The 13229-nt window shown below is 52.2% G+C and overlaps 1 protein-coding gene across 3 annotated transcripts in view; it reads left to right on the forward strand.

Moving 5' to 3' along the window:
• The window catches only part of Smad7 (SMAD family member 7), a 29101-nt gene extending 16432 nt beyond the window's left edge, over nucleotides 1–12669 (forward strand). For all 3 annotated transcript variants that reach the window (XM_076836724.2, XM_076836726.2, XM_076836727.2), the window contains one exon: nucleotides 10670–12669. In XM_076836724.2, coding sequence (XP_076692839.1) covers nucleotides 10670–11208 — 539 coding nt within the window. In that variant the 3' untranslated portion in view covers nucleotides 11209–12669. The remainder of the gene's footprint in view (nucleotides 1–10669) is intronic.
• The last annotated feature ends 560 nt before the right edge of the window (nucleotides 12670–13229 follow it).

A 13229-nucleotide genomic window follows, 5' to 3' on the forward strand; every position in this document is an offset into this window, starting at 1 on the left:
TCAGCCCCACAAGTGGGGTGGAGAAGAAAGTTCGGGCGTGCATTCATTCATCCTGGGTGTCCAGGGCTTCGCTTTGCAAAGATGTTGGTCTCATGACACAGGACATGGGAAGCCACTGCTGAGGAACCAGAAAGAAAGGGGCTGTGTGTGGCTGGCTTGCCCTGCACTCCTCTCACCCCACCTCCCAGCTTCTCTCCCTAGCGTGCTTTGTTTTGTTTTCATAACACAACAAGAGCCCTGGGGTGTGTAAAAGCATTGTTGAACACTCCGAGATGGTAACTTGTCCAAACAGAGCAGGACGCCAGAGCAGAACGCTGTGGGCAGGTGGCGTGCCCACAGAGGTTGCCGGGCTGGCGCCTGCCTTTCAGACACCTCTCCATGGCATCTGACGTGGCTGGCTGGGCAGCAGTTCAGCTGTGGACAGGGACTTCTCTCTTCCCACCTTGGGTCCAGGAGGGGACCTTGTCCTGCTTGCTGACCCTGCTTGGAAGGCATGTTCCTGTCCCAGGTGGAGTCGCTTGGGCCAGGAGTAAAGCTGGGTGGGCCAGCTGCTTTGGAAGAAGCTGCTGTGTCCCTGAGTTCCATTCATTTAGCAAATATCTCTCGAGCTGCAGCTGTGTGCCAAGCTCGTTGTGGGGTGATTGAGTCAGTAAGTGGTGCAGGCAGCAGGAGGGGCCAGGTGTGTGTGTGGGGGGTTGATGTGCCAGCCCACAGAGCTGCAGGGGTGGGTCCTGGGGTGACTGGGTACAACAGTGTAGGCAGGGCTGACTTGTTTGTGGATAAACAGAGGGGTCTGCCTCTCATACTTCTGGTTTCAGCCCCTTGTTTGATTACAAGATAACAGCAGTAGCTGCGGGAGGCAAGGTGATAATCCCCCTGCCCTGCCCTCCTGGACCGAGGTGTACAGAACTGGAGCTGATGGAGGTGACTAGACAGTGCCCAGGCTCTTAGTGGGGCCACAGTGGGTATTGTGGGAGGACATCTGGCAGGACAGTACCCAAGGTCTTGACAGCCGCAGAGGAGGTGGGATTTTCAGAGCCCAGGAGTTTGACTTGCCCTTTGGAACTTGACATTCATGAGGACCCTTTCTGAAGAGAGCAAGTGAACTGAAACTCTTGCTTTTTAATTTTAAATCTGAAGGTGAGGGCCATTGCTGGAGCCCAGCCCAGCCTGGGGTCTGTTGCACAGATCACTCTGAGATGCGCTTACCGAGGTGTTTTTCACTTTTATGCTCACCCTGCCCTGTCGGTTCCCCCGGGGCCAACCGATGCTTCTGAGCTCCATGGAGTCTGCTAATTGAATTACTGTGGTTGCTCTTCTGAGGAGCCCCATCGGGAAGAAGAGGCTGGGTGAGATGGTTTGGCTTATTAGTTAGGGCTTGATGCAGGGCAGAAAGGGAAGCCTGGATTCCAACTCCAAGTTCATCTTAAACTCAGAAGACGACTTGGATAAGCAGGCCAGTGACTGTTGGTGGCCCCCGGGTTCGCTCATTTTGATAGTGCCTTTTTACTTTTTGATTTGGGACAGTATAGCACCAAGATGTGACTGTGCTGGTGGCAGGTTCACCTGGCTGCACTTTTGAGAATGGAGCTACTGGAGTTGGAAGTTAGACCATTATTCCTCTCCCCTTCACTTAGTGAGGTTACAAGTGTCTCCTTCCCCATAGGCTCAGTGAGGGTCATCTGAGCTGCTTTGTTTAGAAAGTGCTTGGGGACCTTGTCAGCCCGTGGCAGGCAGCCTGTTAGCCAGCACTGTCCCTCCCCTTCATTAATCAGTAACCGAGAAGGAAAAGCAGCAGGTTGAGGTCTTGCTGTGCTCTGGGTGCCCTACATACTTAGAGAGAGGTGGGCCCCATATTCAGCTCAGTAGGGTAACAACGGAAACCCGCTGGGGGTATTTCCTGAAAGATTCAAAAGCACCACCCCCCTCCGTGTTAGCAGGATGCCTGAGCCCTGGGAGGAAGCTCTGAGAGAATCACCTGGCCTGCCCTCCTGTGCAGAGGTTGGAGGGCTCAGTCTCCAGGGGGCCCCAAGGGCCTAGTGAGAGCCATTTTTGGGTTCTGGTTCTCAGTTTTCTTGTCTGCAAAATAAGGGATTGGAGCTGGTATGGTGCACGTCTGTAATCCCACCCTGCAGTTCGGGAGGCTGAGGCAGGAAGATCTAGAGTTCAAAGCCAGTCTCAGCAATGGCGAGGCGCTAAGCAACTCAGTGAGACCTTGTCTCTAAATAAAATACAAAATAGGGCTGGGGATGTGGCTCAGTGTTTGAGTTCCTCTGAGCTCACTCCCCCATACCAATAATTATAATAATAATAAGGGGTTGGACTTGATTCCAAATCCCTTGCTGTTCTGGTATCTAGGATGTTTGCTCTTTGGTTCTTGAATTTGAGAGAGTATGGGAATGAGATCCCTGTTGATGTGGTGGGGGTACAGAGTACACACCAACCTCTTCCATCCTGAAATAAGAAAGATCATCATTCTTTGCTTCTTGACTTGCAAATTCTTCCAAGTATGAGTTAAAGCTGAGAACTCTGTCCCCCAAAATGTAGATACACATACATTTCCGGGGGTGGGGGAGCTTGGCTTTACTGAAACCCACTCCCACCCAAGGAATCCCCAACTCGGAAACCCTGCCTTCAACAGGGCAGGTTTATGGCTGCACACCCAGGGACATAGGGGGAGTGGCTTCCTATTCTTTTTTTTTTTTTTACCCTTTGCTGTGTTGGTGATGGAACCAAGAGCAAGCGCCCTAGCACTGAGCTACACCCCAGCCCTCATCTTTTTCTTCTTTATTGAGGTAAAATACACTAAAAAATTGCCAAGTTTTAAGCATAGAGACCAGAGACAGCGGCCCTAGCAGAAGTACCAGCCAGGTCGGAGCCCCACATCCTGTGAGGCCGGGAGTACTCTGAATCACAGGCCATACCGCACAGACGGGAGCCATGCCTGTGGGACTCCAGGGCTTTGTGACAGCCACCCCTGCCCGGGGACAAGCCTCTCATTCCTCTTCCATTGCCTTGGCCTCTAAACTGGAGGGGAGGGGGGAAGGGGAGGGAGTGGGGCTCAGGTCTGGGAGGTCCTGGGGGCCCTGGGGATGAAAGGGCTGGGATGGCCAGCAGTGAGTGTGTCCAAGCCGGCCGATTAGATTACCGAGGCAGACAGAAGTAATGATTAACTTTTCCAGTCCTCGCGGCTCCAGGCCCTCGCTGTGTTGTTTTTCCCTCTAAGTACAGTGCAGCCCTGGCCTGGCAGGCCCTGGTCTTGGGTTGTAAAAAAGGAGGAAAGAGGGCTGGGAGGGAGGAGGGAGGGAGCTCGCCGGAGAGGGAGGCTTTTCCATCAGATCCTGCATTGGAATTTATTGGCCAGAATGCAGTAAATATTCAACATGCCATCCCATCCACCAGTTTTCATAATTGTTGTGGAACAAGGGGAGGGGGGAGGGGAGGGATGAAAAGGACTTTTGTTTCTCACTGTATTTTTCCATGTCTTAGGATGGTTTTCCTACCCTCTTGAGTTAAGTTGGAACTGTGTGGGGGAGGGGGAGGGGGCAGGGCAGCGCCTGCATTAGGATCCTGGGACACCTTTCAGGGACTGGAGTGTAGCTGGGGCTTTATTAAAATGAGGCCCAAGGCAGAAGGAGCTTGGCTTTTGCACACTCACAGCCCCTGGACCTGCAAAAGCAGGCAAGTAAATGGTCCTGTTCCTCTGGGGATTTTGTCCTTTTGGAAAATTAGCTTTTATTTGCATCCATTTGTGATAAGATTTCATTGAGAAATTGAGCTGCAGCATATAGAGCAAACATAGCTGCACATGGTCAGTAATAAGCAGAAACGGAGGAGCCCTGTGGTTTGCAAGAAAGTCTTTTGTTGGCTTCTTTGTGTGTAGGTTCCTGCTCCCCATTTGGGAATCCAGGTCTGCAGTTTGGGGAAATCTCCAAAGGTGGCAGGTGGGTGAGCCAAGTCAGAGATTTGACTTGGATGTCCCTCTTGGACACAGATGGACTTTCTGTTGCATGTGGTCCCACCTAGGCAACCTGGGTCATTTCCAAGGAGAGAAGGCAGGTGAGCAGGTAACCACACAGGTCTGGGGGCTCTGTGTGTGCAAGTGTGTGAAAGTCCCTTCTGAAGGGAGCTGCCCAATTATTTGGGGAGAGCTTGGTGGTACATCCTGAGGGGGAAGAGCCCTGAAATCAAATGAGAAGAAGTCAAGACAGAATGCAACTAAACAACAGCCAGAGAGGCCCATTTACTGTAAATATTATGAATGGAGTTGGCTGGGTTGGGAGTCCCCACCCTTCCTCTGAGGCCTCTCTCAGAGCTAGGCAGAGCTGGCCTCTCCGAAGGCAGTGGCTGCAGGCAGCCGGGGACATGCTATAATTTGCATGGCTGAACATGCAGGGCCACAGGAAGCCGCGTCAGCCTGACTGGCGAGACAGACAGGAGCTTTTGATTTGTGTGGTTCCTCCTCTGCCCTGAATTGTATTCTCTGATGGCCAGATAGTGCTCTCAGGAGGAACCCTTGGGCTGGGGGCTTCCGACTTGGACGCATGGGACTTGGGGTGGGACCACTGTGGGGAGTGTGGGTGTATATTTTAGCTCTGGTCTGTTTGTACGGGCACACTCACTAATCTGTCTTCTAGAACAGCAGGAAGTGCAAAGTGTGTAAGCTCAGGAGACTTTGCAGGAGGTGGTGAGGGGTGAGACCTGGGCAAACTTGGAAGTATGGTGATGGCAGAGAGCCCTGGGGCTTACCTTTTCCTGAGGGCAGTGAGTGAGAAGACAGGAAAAGAACTCAAGTTTGTAACTCTTTGAAGTTCAAGAAATAAGGAAAACAAAAATAGTTGGTTTAGAGATGGACAGGGCAAAACTATTGTTGCAAAGTAAATGCAAAAATGTGTCCTGTTCCTTAAAGTGATTTTCTTACTCTCTGGAAGGTAGTGAAAATGCAGAGCCAGTGTTGCTTGATACTGGTAAATCACACTTGTGAGTCACAGAGTTCAACCCAGAAATCATCGGGGCTGGAGGGGGGCCATTTTGTTCCGATTCCTTTCATATTAAGGATGGATTGAACCGAGAGGGCAAGGTCACAGAGCAACTTGCTGGCCAAGAAGCACTTTTATTCCCCACTTTTTGCTGCCAGGATACTGGACCCCATACCCAGATTTTTTTTTTTTTTTTAATAATGTGTATTTGTTTTTTTTTTTTTTTTTGAGAGAGAGAGAATTTTCAATATTTATTTTTTAGTTTTCGGCGGACACAACATCTTTGTTTGTATGTGGTGCTGAGGATCGAACCCGGGCTGCACCCATGCCAGGCGAGCGCGCTACCGCTTGAGCCACATCCCCAGCCCACATACCCAGATTTTTCCCAGGAGTGTTTGGAGAGGAACATTAGGAATGGTGGCTTTTGTGGCCTGAAGTGGCTTCCTACCCAAGGTTCATACTGAGCCATATCCTGAGCTTAAATCCCAGCTCTGTTCCTTGGCAAGTAACTTGTGCTTCATTTCTCCTTCTTTGAAAGAATGGTGGGCTGGGCTGGGGATGTGGCTCTGTGATGGAGGCTCACCTAGCCTTGTTTTTGATCCTCAGCAAACCCCACCCCCTGCCACCAAAGGAAAAAAAAAAAAAACCACCAAGATAGTACTGTGCAATCTTGAGGGGCTATTTTGAGCCACTTGGAGTAAGACCTGTGCAGAGTAAATGCTTACTGAGTGTCAGCATTGGTCTGACTGTTCCCTATTTGGGGATGAGTGGGAACAAAGGGGACAGTTTATCATCAGCCTTTTCCCAGCAGTTGGAGATAGGTCCCAAGAGCTTGGACCAGTGTGTGTGGAGCACTCACCCTGAAGGGGGCTGGCCCCCGACCAGTTTTATATCAGATTGTCACAATGACTTTATTGGGCCGGGAGCTCCCATTAGAGGATGAAGTTAAGTCACCTACTGAGGCTCATGGCAGGAGGATTGGACACAAGCCTGGTTATTTTACTTTATAAGCCGGTCAGCTCATCTTTGGAATGTGCCATGGCTGGGAATCCCTGAGTGTAGGGACTCAGCTGGTTGGGTCCAGGGACCCCAGAGAGCACCCTGCCTTTGAAGGAGACTCCATGGTACCCCCTGCCCACCCCCCAACCCAGCCACCTCAGTGCAGATGATGCAAAACACCGACTTTCTCAGTTCACTTTCTTCACCAGCCAGATGAGGGGAAGGAGCATGGGGTGGTGGTGATGGGTTGGGGTCTCCTTCTCTCAGTAACAGAGTTAACCCAACATATAATCTCGGCAGATTCCAGCTGTCCCGAGCCCAAAGACTTCGTTCAGTTTACATATTGGCTTTAGTTTTTGGTCCTTTGCCTCTTGGAATGACCTTCTAAGAGGGTCCTTGTTGCAGTGGTTTGGGGGTAAGACTAGACTGGGTGACTTGGTGCCAGGGCCCCTTTTATTTATCTCAGTCCTTGTCCCTGAAGTGGTTTGGGTGAGTTCATAACAGCCGGCTCCCTGACAGGGTGAGGAGCAGGGCTGTGGTGCTGTTAACCTTTGAGATGTCTGATGCAGAGGGGAGGACGGGATGGGCAGCCGTTGGTGGCGCCTGAGTCCTGAAGAGGGAGGCTCCTGGACCTGCCTTGGTCAAGGCGTGGTGCTGTTTGCCTTCTGGGGTTGCCGGGTGTGAGCCTTGTGTCTACATTTCTGCCCTTGGTTTGTCCCTGAGTAGCATGGAGAGGCCCCTGGGAGGCCAAGTGTCTGCCCAGGTCCCTTCCTGCTTGGCCACGCCTTCCTTGGCCTCTGCTCTGCCTCTGACCTTATGGTCAGTTTCCCAAGCTGGAGACCAGAAATGGTACCACTGAGGCCCTGAAGCTGACCTTTCTGCCTCCCTTTACTTCTTCCTCATTACCTTGCACCTTCAAATGAGATCTTTGGAAAGGGGAAAATTCCTCACTTACTTAAAATGTGGCCTTTGAGGTTTGGTCACCCTGTGCCACAGAGATGCAGGGTGTGAGAGTCCTATAGTTACCAAAGTCCTAGACAGAGCCAGGCATTCCCTGGGAAGTGGGCTTTCTTATGCAAGTGCAGGCCTGGCCCTTTCCTTAAAGGGAAGAGTTTTTGCTTTAAGGAAAAAAAAAAACGAGGAAGGGGAGGGGGAAACACCTCAATGGAATTTTAGGCAGATTCAGCATTTTTCTGGTGTTGCTCCAAAAATTCCCCCAACTGTAATAAAAAGAAAAAATTGTGAGCAGGCATCTGATTAGTGAGCTTTTTACAACACAGCTTTTCTTTTGGATGCTTTAAAATGAACACATACAGTTTTAAAACAAGCCCCTGTACAGTTTTCTGGGGAGGGGAAGAAGTTGAAAATACCGGAAAAGGTCATAAAGCCAGGGAGATTAACGAGGGGCTGGCTCTTGCCTTGGGAGGCGAAGCGGCCGCAGAGAGGATGCGAAGCCAGGGTTGGGCTTCCAAGGCTCCTCTTCCTTAGTCCTGGTGATGACCGTGACTTCTTAGGCCCTGTCAAGGTCCTGGGAAGCCCCGGGAGCCAAGTGTCTAGCCTGACCTTTGTCGGGGAGACTCCTGTGGGCTGTGGGCCCAATTCAGGGAACTGGTCTATGAAGATGATGCCGGGTGATTCCCAGAAATGAGTCCAAAAGCTGGGGAATTCAGGGCAGAGGGGGAGGGGATGTCTGCCCTGGCAGGGTGGGGTGGAGTGCCAGGTCCCCAGAAGGTGTGATGTCAGCCTGAGGGTATGTGCCTTCCCTGAATGAATGGAGAGCAAACTTGTGCTCAGAAATGCTGTGGGCAGGAGGGCCTAGAGCTTCTCTCTGGGGGGGGGCGGTGGGAGTCTGCTGGAGGACAGCGAGGGGACAAGGAGGAAGGGAAGAGCAAGCAACGGTCTCCCTGCAGCAGGTTGGTGCACCAAGCCAATTTTCAGGGACACCCACATGCTGCCGTTCATCCTGGTTGGGCCATTAACCTTAACAGAAAAAGGCCTTTTCCAGGGGACGCCTGGAGCAAAGTGCTGGCTAGACTGGCCTCACAGATGAAAGAGAAACCTGGGCACGCTTCCCCTCTCCCTCCCCCCTCCCCCTCCCCCTGCAGCCTCAGGCCCCAGCCTGGCCCAGCTTCCTCTGCCCCCAGAAGCCTCCCTGGCAGAGGGGCCCCAGCCCTTGCCCTTGTCGACTTCGCCCTGGTATGGCGGGGGGGGGGGGGACTCGATCCTGGGCCCCTGCCCCACCCCTCACCCCCCTCTCTTTGCTGGCCCAGGCCAGATTTTGGGGGTGGGCGCAGGCAACAAAGCACCCTGAGGCTCCTCAGGGTCTCCTGGACCTAGCCCTGCACCCCTTCCTGGCTGCGTTCGCCTGGAGTCTGGGTGGGATGAGCCAGTGTTTCAAAACACCCTCTCCCCAAAGGGATGTTCCGTGCCTCCAAAGGAGGCTTCGCCTTCCCGGCTCACTTGTGTGCCAGCAGCATTCTTCTTTCCGTGGATGTTTTGGGTCTTTGGTGTAGCCTTCCTCCCAGCTCCCTCGGCAAGCAAGTTCACAGATTGCCAGCACTCACGCGTTTATTAGCAGTTGATGGATACTTTGCAGAAACTAGTTCATGTCTGATGAGTCACCTTCTGCCCGGAGCCCTTGTCCCTCTCGTTTTTCCATATGTTCCAGTGTGTGTGTGTGTGTGTGTGTGTATACTCACAAAACACACTCATACCCGTGCACTCAAGCACACAGTCTCACACACACATGGACTGTGTAGATACATGGCAGTGGGTGGGTGGGGAACAGTGACGGCCCCATTTCTTGGTGGTGGTTTTTGGTGGGGTGGGGTGGGGTGGGGTGGAGAAAGGCAGGAGCCCTCAGCTTCCCCTTTTTATGTAGCCATCTGGGCAGGCACCAGGAAGGTCATTTGGGGAGTCCGAAGGGCACAGCCACTCAGGGTGTGTGTTTATGGCTGCCTCAATGAGTTGTACTGTGCACATTTGTACAGACTTACTCACGGGACACCGTCGTCCAAGACTGGCTGCTGCTTAAAAAAAAAAAACAAAACATGGGGCTGAGTGGCTCCCAGGTCCTAACTTGCCTGCAGAGTCGGAGTGGATTGGTGTGCCGAGCTGCCCTGGGTTTCCCAGCCTACCGGGGTGGCAGGACAGGGTGGCAGGACACGGGTCCTGGTCCTTGTCCACTTCCTGCCCTGGATGGGACAGCCCCCATTATGGCTCTCTGAGCCCAGCTGCTCAGAAACACAAAGGCCACAGCAGACCCCTCTCACACTCGGCCCCTACCTTTGGGGCCCCCTAACCTCCAGCTCTGGGCTTGCTTTTGCCTCTCATGCCCCCACCTCCCTTTGCCTTTCCCCATTTTTGTTAACAAATACAAGACTTCCGGTCTCCACCCTGCCACCACAAACCACAGCGTTCCTGCCGCCTGGCTGGGCTGGGGGTTTATGGCCCCAGTCTGAGGCCTGCCCAGTGCTGGCTCGAGCTTAAGGAGGCAGCGGGGGGGGGGGGGGGGAGCTTCTGCTTAGGAAGTCGCCTCACCAGCCTCACCCCAGGCTCTTAGGCTGCCCTTAGGCAGAGCCCAGGGGAGGCCAGCCAGGGTGGGCTTGCAGAGAAGGGCGCCCGGAGGAACCTGGGCGTCCCAGTTGCAGGCGGGGTCAACCTGGGAAGGCAGAGGGGACACCTGGAGGAGTGCCAGCAGAGAGAGGCACTTCAAAGATGGTCACATTCATTTTAGAATCCCCTAACAGGGCTAGAGGAGGCCTTGTTAAGGCAGTCTGGGTTCACACCCATTGTCCCTTGTGATTGGCTTTTTTTTTTTTTTAACCTTTGTTACCTTGCTGCGAACATACTGAGAGCAGTTTTCCTATTGAGAAGATAGATGTTTGGGGCTGGGATTGTGGCTCAGTGGTACAGCGCTTGCCCTGCATGTGTGTGGCACTGGGTTCGATCCTCAGCACCACATAAAAGTAAATAAATAAAATACAGATATTGTGTCCAACTACAATTAAAACAAATTTAAAAAAAAAAAAAGATTTTTTTTCTCCCCAAACCGCCCTCATTTTTATTTTACTGGATTGACGTCTTTTAAGACCCAGGAGAGGTGGTGAGGAGCACAGAGATGGTAGAGTAAGTGATCCTAGGGACTGGGCTTGACCCAGCCGGCCGGATTCCAGTTTGCTCTTACGAGAGAAAGGGGTCTGGCTGGAGGAGCCACCTTCGAGGTTCCATCCTGTTGAAAGATAATTCTAGGCCATCTCAGGTCTTTTCTGGCACAGAAAGTGAGGGCAGTGTTACCAAGAGTTCCCTGGCCTCTGGGCAGTGCCAGGGTGCAGCTTTGGCCAGGTGGGCACAGGTGATGGTGTCCTGGTTTCCTGACAGCACGGGGAACTGGAGGGAGTGAGCGCCCCAGTGAGCTCAAGGAAGGCAGGGCTCTTTCCCCGCTGGGTCAAGATGTCTGCTCCCTCTAGTTAGGAGGACTGGGATCGTTGGAGTTTATGTTTGTTTTTAGTAGGACAGGTGTGGCTGGCAGGACACCCCTGTTGCAGAGAGTCCAGGACCATAACACCCTCCTCCTGTCTTGTACTGAGAGAGAAGCTAGTTATGGGTGTCTGTCTGTCTGTCTTGGAGGAAAAGGAAACAGCCAGCCAATCTCCATCCCCACCAACCGTGTCTGCTATTTTGTTTTGCAGATTCCCAACTTCTTCTGGAGCCTGGGGATCGGTCACACTGGTGCGTGGTGGCATACTGGGAGGAGAAGACGAGAGTGGGGAGGCTCTACTGTGTCCAGGAGCCTTCCCTGGATATCTTCTATGATCTACCTCAGGGGAATGGCTTTTGCCTCGGACAGCTCAATTCGGACAACAAGAGTCAGCTGGTGCAGAAGGTGCGGAGCAAGATCGGCTGCGGCATCCAGCTGACTCGGGAAGTGGACGGTGTGTGGGTGTACAACCGCAGCAGTTACCCCATCTTCATCAAGTCCGCCACACTGGACAACCCAGACTCCAGGACGCTGCTGGTGCACAAGGTGTTCCCCGGATTCTCCATCAAGGCTTTCGATTATGAGAAGGCGTACAGCCTGCAGCGGCCCAACGACCACGAGTTCATGCAGCAGCCGTGGACGGGCTTCACCGTGCAAATCAGCTTCGTGAAGGGCTGGGGCCAGTGCTACACCCGCCAGTTCATCAGCAGCTGCCCGTGCTGGCTGGAGGTCATCTTCAACAGCCGGTAGCTGCCGGGGAGAGGACAGAGGTGGAGGTGGGGAGAGGACAAGCGGGAGCCGGGCAGGCCACCATTCAAAACTACTTTGCTGCTAATCTTTTCCTCCCGAGTGCTTGCTCTTCATGCAAACTCTTTGGTCGTTTCTTTTTGTCATTCTTGTTGGTTTTTTTCTTTTTTGTTGTTGTTCTTGTCGATCTTGTCTGTGTTCTCGTCTGTGTTCTCTTTTGTTCTTTGAGAAATAGCTTATGAAAAGAATTGTTGGGTTTTTTGTTTTTTGTTTTTTTTGGAGGGGGTGGGTGTGGCTGGCAGGACATCCCTATCGGAAGAGGGGAAGCGAAAGTCGGAGTCCCGCCAAAGCCAGCCTATGAATGGGGGGCGCCCCTCCACTTTTGGATCAGCATTTCATTTGTCGTGAGTGTGTGTGTTTGTGTGAGTGTGTGCACGCGTACGTGCGTGCCCATGTGTGCATGAATGCGCGTGAACAGATGAGGAATGAGTCCTCTGTGAGTTCCTTATGGATGTCCCCGGTGGAGCCGTTTGCGGTTTCAAGCTGTGTGTGTCTCCTGCCCTTTGGACATGCTCAGTGGGACAGAGGCTCTACCTGGGCAGGCTGGGGGCAGAGGCCCAGCAGCTGCCAGAAGCGAGGTCCTGTCCAGCCTGGGAAGCCCCTCCCCCCTTCTTTTAGGACACAGGCCTATCCACAGGCTTCTGAGAAGCCAGCCTGCTAGAGGCTGAACCAGAACCAGTTGCTTTCACCTTGTCTCACTCCCCTCCGCCAGCCTGTCTGTTTGGCCATCTGCTCCTGGCTCTCTCTGAGATGGGCTTCCTGAGGGCTGCTGGGGCAGTACTGCTCACCTCCGGCCTCTCCCCCTGCCCTGGTTCCATCAGGTTTCTCCCAGACTTCAAAGCCAGCTCAGCTCGCTCCTCCCCGCCCCAGCTTTGGGTTGAGCTCTGCTGTTAGGCCAGCACCGGGGAGGGACCTGCTCATGGCCCCCTTCCCTCCAAGAAGGATCTGGTCCATCCTAACCCAAGGTACCACCCTAGCTGACACCTGACCTCCTCTCATTCTTCTACGACTCATACGCTCGTATGATACTCTGACACTGTTCTTAGCTCAATGAGCATGTTTAGACTTTAACATAAGCTATTTTTCTAACTACAAAGGTTTAAATGAACAAGAGAAGCATTCTCATTGGAAATTGAGCATTGTAGTGCTTTGAGAGAGAAAGGACTCCTGGAAAAAAGAAACCTGAGATTTATTAAAGAAAAAAATGTATTTTATGTTATATATAAATATATTATTACTTGTAAATATAAAGACGTTTTATAAGCATCATTATTTATGTATTGTGCAATGTGTATAAACAAGAAAAATAAAGAAAAGATGCACTTTGCTTTAATATAAATGCAAATAACAAATGCCAAATTAAAAACGATAAACACAAGATTGGTGTTTTTTCTATGGGTGTTATCACCTAGCTGAATGTTTTTCTAAAGGAGTTTATGTTCCATTAAACAATTTTTAAAATGTATATTTGATTCTATGTCCTCTAGCTCCTTTGTTTTTCTGCTTGAGGGGAGGGAGGAGGAGTGTTTAGTGCTCAGTCAAGTTGATGGGGGGAAGGGGATGTCACACGAGGGAGATCTGGCACTCCTAATCTGGAAATGGTGGCTCCTCCCTGATGCCAGAGAGATCTTCAGTGACCCAGACACCCTCCTCTTATTAGGGGAGACAAACTAAAGGAGCCCTGTGATCTCTCGGGGCTTATGGAATTGGGAAAGAGGTGGATGAGTCGGGGAAGGATGAGTACAGCCCAAGGACCAGGGCCCCCTGGATTCGGGCTGACTCCTCATTTGACTTTAAATCCTGAGCCTGCTGCACCTTTCGCAGAGGAGGGGGGTTTTGCCAGATAGGTGTCCTGCCGCTGAGACCCTGGAAGGGTGATGAGGGGTTGAGGGACTAGGGCCACAGAAACTAGGCCGCCTCCTAGGTAATGTACCGGGCACTCTTAGTCCAATCTACATCTCCCT

The sequence above is a fragment of the Callospermophilus lateralis genome, chromosome 17 (genome assembly GCF_048772815.1).
Source record: "Callospermophilus lateralis isolate mCalLat2 chromosome 17, mCalLat2.hap1, whole genome shotgun sequence".
In the NCBI taxonomy this organism is placed as follows: domain Eukaryota; kingdom Metazoa; phylum Chordata; class Mammalia; order Rodentia; family Sciuridae; genus Callospermophilus; species Callospermophilus lateralis.